The sequence below is a fragment of the Drosophila biarmipes genome, chromosome 3R (genome assembly GCF_025231255.1).
Source record: "Drosophila biarmipes strain raj3 chromosome 3R, RU_DBia_V1.1, whole genome shotgun sequence".
Classification (NCBI taxonomy): Eukaryota; Metazoa; Arthropoda; class Insecta; order Diptera; family Drosophilidae; genus Drosophila; species Drosophila biarmipes.
In genome coordinates, this window is record NC_066616.1 from 27839865 (window position 1) to 27847397 (window position 7533).

General features: G+C 42.6%; 2 protein-coding genes across 2 annotated transcripts; both read right to left on the reverse strand.

Moving 5' to 3' along the window:
- Nucleotides 1-571: 571 nt before the first annotated feature.
- Nucleotides 572-3225, reverse strand: LOC108024879 (nose resistant to fluoxetine protein 6). The gene is made up of 9 exons (XM_017095023.2): nt 2955-3225; nt 2527-2893; nt 2402-2475; nt 2139-2341; nt 1969-2081; nt 1697-1907; nt 1455-1636; nt 929-1394; nt 572-868 (listed from the first exon to the last, which is right to left on the reverse strand). The coding sequence occupies exons 1-9, from the start codon at nt 3223-3225 to the stop codon at nt 656-658; spliced, it is 2100 nt and encodes a 699-aa protein (XP_016950512.1). The 3' UTR covers nt 572-655.
- Nucleotides 3226-3587: 362 nt separating this feature from the next.
- LOC108024872 (nose resistant to fluoxetine protein 6) lies at nt 3588-6190 on the reverse strand. The gene is given in 11 exon segments (XM_017095017.2): nt 3588-3872; nt 3935-4119; nt 4122-4393; nt 4457-4576; nt 4578-4597; nt 4654-4864; nt 4934-5046; nt 5103-5305; nt 5366-5439; nt 5501-5858; nt 5920-6190. Coding segments are annotated over 11 exon segments (2070 nt in total). The 3' UTR covers nt 3588-3629.
- Between the last annotated feature and the right edge of the window lie 1343 nt (nt 6191-7533).

Below are 7533 nucleotides of genomic sequence, written 5' to 3' on the forward strand. Positions count from 1 at the left end.
AAACGCCACTTTAAGGCGCTGCCAGTAATGGCCAACTCGTTCCATTCTCATTCGGCATTCGGCGGAGGCGCCGCGTAATAATGTTAAATGTCAGGTGCAATGCAGCTGTCCCTGCCGCAATCGAAGTGGAAATGGTGGGGCTGGTGGAGCTGGAGGTGGAGCGGGAAGTGGAAGGCGAGCCCGGAGTCGAAGCGCACCAGCAGGCACTAATTAAGTTGCCCGCCAGCCGCGTAACTGCCATAAAATATGCGCAGTGGGAATTCGAATTCGGATCCGGATCCAGATCGCTTTGTCGGCCCGGCCAGACACTCTTGCCCACATTGCAGTTGCAGTTGCACTCGCAGTTGCACTGCCAATGACCGCGGCAGTTGCACGTAGTTTATGGCATCGGGCTAAGCGAAGTCGACGCGAGTCAAGAAGTTCTCCATTTGTTTCCAGGCTTAAATTTACACAGGACATGCAACCAGCAAGTGATGGGGGTGGTGCACCGACAGTCGGAAGCGGAGGAGTCGCAGATAAATGTCTTACTCAGCCGGGAGTAAGCCACAAGCTGGCCATAAAAACAGGCAACTTAAATAGCAGCAATTTATTTATTTACCTAAATTTAACTTATATAATTTACTAAGACTAATAGGATGGCGGGGTCGTCTTAAAGCTAATATGCAGGCGGTGCAGGTGGGTTCACCTTAAGCTCCTCCACGTTCTTAGGTTCATTCTCGTCTATCTGCGATTTCTGTTTGACGAGCGGAGGGCTCTTCTTTTTTGGCACCAGGAAATTCCCAAGTCCACCAAAGGGCGCCTCAATGAGTAGGTGCATCAGATAGGCAAATAAAAAGGTGATGCCGAAGGTTGACCAGAAGTTGAGCATCTGCAGGGATTATAGATTAAAGTAAAAGGTGTAAACTATAAAAATAATATGGAAACCCACCGTTCTGTAATCCGAGAAGTAGGAATTCGTCCTCATACTTCGGGTATTCACTTCCTGGATGAACATGTGCCACATGTAGACGGAGTAGGAGAGCCTGGACAGGGGCTGCCACAGGGGCGAGGAGAGGAAGCTGTTGGCCAGTCCTCCGTATCCCTGCATGCAGGCAAAGATCACCCAGCAGAGGGCCATCGGGAAACCCACTCGGGTGAGGGTGTAGTAGAAGGACTCCGACAATATGGGAAAGGTAGGAGGACTCCACTGGGCCGCCGGGTAGAGGGCAAAGATCGAGGTGAAGATCATGGCCAGACAGAGGAACCATCCTGACCACACGGCTAACCAGCTCATCTGGAACTTCCTTCCCCTATTCAAGTGCAGGAAGTAGCCGAAGAGGAAACCAACCAGCCAGGGCATAGCATGTGTATGGGTAGGGAAGTACAAATGCTTCATCGAATCCAAAGAGAATTGCCTGAATAATATATAGTATTATAAATATTTCACAATAACATGAAAAGCAAAAATCACTTACTTCAACACCACCGAGTAGTTATTAACCATCATGGTGGCAAAAAGACAGCCAGACAGCAGTACTATGAGTACGAAGATACCGGCAGCTGCCTTCTTGCCCCATTTATAGAGAGCTATGAGCAGGATCGGTGAGATAAGGAACATTTGCATGTCTACCGCCAGATACCACGAATGACCAAGACACTAAAGTCCACAGAAAATCAATGTCATGTCGATTAAGAACAAAAAGTGACTCGAACCTACCTTATCATTGGTGTAGTTATTCACGAAGAGCAAGGTTAAATACCAACTCCTCTCACACTCTGCCTTTTGTGAATACCCATTGTATAAGAGAGGACCGCGTGTTATAAGGGGCATCGATCTCAAAGAGACTACCATGGCAATTGCCAAAAGCGGAACGATGCGGATTATGCGGTGTAGATACATCAGAGGAACATTGAGTTTGCCCTTGGTCCTGCAAATAAAATTCGAATTAAAAGTGGTGAACTTAGGTACGAAGTGAAGTACCATCTTACCTGTCCATCATTCGCAGTGTAATCAGAGCTACCAACAAACCGCCGAGAACGAAGAACGAATCCACCGAGAAAAAGCCATGCAGAATAAAGCTGGCATATGGTGTCTCCGCCCACTAAAAATGATTGTTTATCAAACGTTCTCTTCGGAAAATCACCAGCAATTTTCTTACCGAGTAAGCATGAAACAAGTTAAGATTTGGCGCATACAGAGTATTCACGTATTGATGGCAAAAAACCACCCAAGCGAGTGACAAACAGCGGATTCCATTGAGGCAGTCGATAACATTCGGATTCGAATTGGGTTGGACGACGCGGAAAAGAGCCCGGGAGTTGGCCCTGGCCGAGAACACCTTGACAATGGTTGGAAGCTGATCTGGAAGTATATAAATCATTGTGGAATGTCCATCGCCACGATTATTTTTTGCAAACTCACCCTGATTCTTTACCAGACAGTAGTCCCACAAGGTAAACAAAGCCACCAAAGAGCCCATAAACGATAAGATCACTCTGTAATCAGAAGCATTAGCCGGTGGCTGATTAAAAAGTCTGCGCGCTTACATCATGAAAATGGTGAGTCCATCCCAGGGTTCACTTTCACTGGTCTGGCAGGTGCTATCGCTGATACTCATTACGGAGCTGGGAATGCTGACGTTGAGCAGCTGCCTCAGGGTCTGACCCACAAACGTGTTCATCTGGGCCGCCGAGCAGGAGGCCGGCAGACAGGTGGCGGTCTGGAAGCGGCCCAAGATCCCAGTGTTAAGGCCCAGAGCCTTGGCGGGAGACACTGAGAGGAAACAGTACTTCCCCCGGATGGTTCTGCCCAGGCTGGTCTCTTTCTTGATGTTCAAGCACTCATCAAAGTTGCCAAGATCGTACATATTGCCGGTCAGCAGACCCGAGGGTATGGAGCCCCAGGCATCGAACACTGGGGTAATACAGATACGATGGTCATAAAAAAAGCACTCGGCTTTCCAAGGTTAACTTACTTTTCAGTGCCCAGTATTGACCGCTTTGAAGCCCCGCCATCAAGGCAGACAAATCACTGAGGCACACCAGATCATCCTGAGTTGGCACTCCTGTGTCCAGCACGCTTATATCATCCTGTTTAAGATCCGGTATGTAACCAGCAATCTGAAGTCCCAAGGATCTGAGTTTCCTGACGCCCTGGATCTCCGGCAGGACATCCTCTTCCTTCAATTGTACGGCGCTAGTAAGCGCAATTCCACAGAGGAAAACTACTCCGACTATGTTGACCATGATGGCTCAACTCTTATTGATACTTCTTACGAACTCGGAACCCTTTTTATACGCGAATTAGCCCGAGATAAGTGCTGTCTGCGAGCGCAAAGTGCGATATTAGTCATATAATAGTCAATTCCATTGAAAATTCCCGATAAGCCAATCTCTCAAGTTATCAGTATATCAAGAAAGATTTGTTCGTCAATGCTTTGAAATATAGGACTAACAGATACTTGAAAAGATTAGCATATCGGCACTCGGATTAGTTAATATTTAAAGCAGCTTTATCTCATTCACGTGATATTTGTTTCTGTGGGGCAATGGAAAACAACTTGTAAGCACCCCTAATAAATTGGCTAATAAGGTTATCAATACACGTGTACTGTTTTTTTTTTTTATTAAAATTTTTCAAATTTTGGAAGCTAATCGGTTGATGTTTGAGCAGTAAACTCGGGCGCTTCCAGTTCTCTCTGCTTATTGATGTCAATATCATCAATAGTGCTCTCCGCCGGCTGTTTGGAGTCCGATACTGACTTCCCCACTGTAGTTGCCTTCTTTTGGGGCCTAAGGAAAATATCAAGTCCGCCAAAGGGAGCCTCAATAAGCAGGTACAGCACATAGGAAAACAGCACGGTGAAACCCAATGAAGACCAGAAGTCAAGCATCTGAAAAATGGTAAAAAAGTCAGAACAACACACCCTGAATTACTTGAATCCAAAAAACCTACCACTTGATAGTTGGAGAAGTAAGTGTTGGTCCTAACAATTCGTTGGTTTATCTCCTGGATGAAGCTGTGCCACATGTAGACGGAATAGGAGAGTTTTGAAATCGGCTGCCAGACTGGCGAGGAAAGGAAACTGTTGGCCAGTCCTCCGTATCCTTGCATGCAGGCAAAGACCACCCAAGCAAGTGCCAACCCACACGAGTGAGAGTATAATAGGAGGACAGTTCCAAGGTGGTTGCCAACCAAGGAGTTCCGGCGCCCATTATCGGGAACAGGGCGAAGATCGAGGTGAAGAGCATGGCCAGGCACAGAATCCAGCCAGACCAAACGGCCACCCAGTGCAGTTTTAACTGCCGTCCCTTGTTCAAGTACAGAAAGTAGCCAAACAAAAATCCAATCAGCCAGGGGGCAGCGTGGGTGTGGGTGTAGAAGTACATCTTCTTCTGCAAAGATAGGTCAAGACTGAGGAGGAAAAGTTACAAATATTTCGATTGATAAAATGTAATTGTGTCCTCCATTGCATACCTTGTTATCCGGTAGTGGTTGACCATCATGGTGGCAAACAGGCATCCCGACAGCAATATTGTAAGTACCAGTATACCAGCAGCAGCCTTCTTGCCCCATTCGTAGAGAGCGAATAAAAGGATACCAAGTGTGATCAAGGCACTAAATCATAAACGTTATATCTATTTTGCAGTCTGGAAAAACCGTATATCACTCACCATTTCATTTGCATAATTGTTTACAAAGAGCATGGTCAAATACCAGGACTTTTCACAGGACGCTTTGCCATTGTAGCCGCCCGTTAAAAGAGGTCCATCGCCCAAAACACCCACAAGTTGTGTGTAGACTAGAATTGCCATGGCCAAGATAGGAACTATGCGTATCAGGCGGTGCAAGTACATTAAAAGGACATTAAGACTGCCTTTGTTTCTGCAAAACGATTGAAAATAAATGTAAATATAATTTTATTCTTTCAGTGGAAAAAAGTTATTAACTCACCTTTCCATTGATCGAAGTGAAATCAGAGACACCAAGAGGCCGCCAATAAAGAAAAATGAATCAACTGAGAAGGTTCCGTGTAGAAAGAAACTCGTGAAAGGCGTTTGTAGCCACTGAAATATATAAGTGATAAAGTAAATATTCTCAAAAAGGGAAATAATTCACTTACTCGAATAATACTGAAGCGATTGATATTTGGCGAATAAAATTTGCTGGCATATTGATGGAGAAAAACCACCCAGAAAAGAGACATTCCCCTGATTCCGTGGAGGCATTCGATAACATTCGGGTTCGATTTGTTCAGTGAGATGTGGAAAATATAACGTGAGTTGGCCCTGGCCGAAAGCAACTTCACAATAGCAGGAAGTTGATCTGAAAAATTCGATGATCGTAAAAGGTTCATTTAGAATATTAATTAATTTCCAAACTCACCTTGATTTGTGCAGAAAAAAAAGTCGTATATCGTGAAGAACGCTACGATAGCGCCCATTACAGATAAGAAAACTCTAAATATTTCAATAGGTTAAATTAAATTGAAATCAATATAAGCAATATGGGGCCACCTACATAACGAAAATAGTGAGACCAGACCAGGGTTCGCTTTCGTTCGTCTGGCAAGTGTTATCGCTGATACTCATGGCCGTGCTGGGAATATTCACGTTCAGTAGCCTCTGTATTATCTGATCCAGGAACTTGTTCATGTGAGTGGCCGAGCAGGAAGCCGGAAAACAGGTGGCTATTTTCATTTTCACCACTCCAGCTAGGGCACCCTCAACGCCGAGCATTTTACCGGGCGACACCTCTAAAAAGCAGTACTTTCCCTTGATGGTATCCTTCTGAATGTTTATGCACTCGTCGAAGTTACCCAAGTCATAAACATTGCCCGTAAATAGACCAGAGGGTATGGAACCCCAAGCGTCAATCACTGTCGATTTAAGGATCATTGATATTACTTTACAGATCCTAAAAAAAAACAGGTTTCTCACTTTTCAATGCCCAATACTGGCCGCCTTGAAGAGCCAACATAAACTTGGACATATCATTGAGGCACAAAAGATCCTGCTGAGTTGGCAATCGGGCGTCGAAAACACTTAATTCGTTTAGCGTTACATTTTGAAAGTAGTCGGCAAACTCAATGCCCAGGGGTTTGAGTTGCTTAAAATGCTGAAATTTCTGCAGGACATTTTTGTCCTCAATATGTACTGCGCTGCTGAGGACAAGCCCACTAAGCAAAATGTAGCTCAATATTTTGACCATGCTAACCGAACGAGAATTGACTACCTTTGTACAAATCGGCAGAACTTATATACTAGCGATAACGACCAATCGCGATTATAAGCAAGGTTGAGTGCTAAGGACGGCTCCCGACTATGATGTACCACGTAATCCCTTCCCTGTTGCAATACGTATATGCTTAACTACTTGAACTTGAACTACTTGACTACCAAAAATTAATCTACCCAATTTCCCCATTTCTTCACAATTCGAGGTATATATATACATACATGATGGTGATGCCATTTCAGTCTTTTTCCATGTTACAAACATTATAAAAATACTAAGGAATCTGCAATAACTCAGTACAATAGTAGTCGATCCGTCAAATAATATTGTCATAAAAGGTTTAATTCCGATGAACAGTCTATCAGTTCTATTGTATTGAGATTTCCCCCAACCCTTGGTAAACAAACATTTCGTTTGAGTGTTTTAGATTGTTTATCTTTTTTCAGACAGCTAGCTACCCGTTAATGGTGAGCGAAAGCGCTTTTAATTTATATTACATTTAAAAACAAAAAAATGTATTACATGGTTTTCTAAAATAGTTAAAAAAAACCTTGACCATCAGAATTAAAAGTTTTAACATTATATTTGACGGTTCAGATACCTATTTTTTAACACAAGGCTAATTTTTAATCTTTCAAATATACGTAATTAAGTATTTTACATTAGTCTTACAAATAAAAAATCATCGATATAAAAAAAAACTTTGGTCAATAGCCAAGAATCAAATAGATTACTTTAACGACTTGTAAATTTCCAGTTAACACAGCTGATACTACTTATCTGGTGAATTCGTAGTATTCCAAATGCTGATCAGTATATGATTTAGTGCCTTATCTTAAAAAATGATAAAAAGCTAACGAGTTGGTCAGTCTAAATTACCAATTCGTAATCACTAACGGTTTTTAAGAATCATATTTATAGCCTAATTTCCTTAGAAATGTATTCAAATACATGATAAGATCAGTAAATGGGCATAGCCCACTGTTATCAGCACTTGGGATTTAGAAGTTATCCTATGTTATTCTCCGAGAAATAAAATAATACCGGTTTATATTGTTTAAAAATCATTTATTTCACAACATTTTCTGCTCCTCTTTGTGGGTTTGAATCTAAGCATCTGTGAGAATATTAAAAATATCAGAGCAATGACGGAAACAATTTCTATAGAAAATTTATTTAAATTATTAATGATACTCAAGAGTAGCACATACTTTTATCAGTGATCAGTACTTGGAAGTAACTTATTTTTAATTGAGTGAATACTAATCAGATTTGCTAATTACTACCAATATCTGATTACAGTTGTTTTCAGGTTG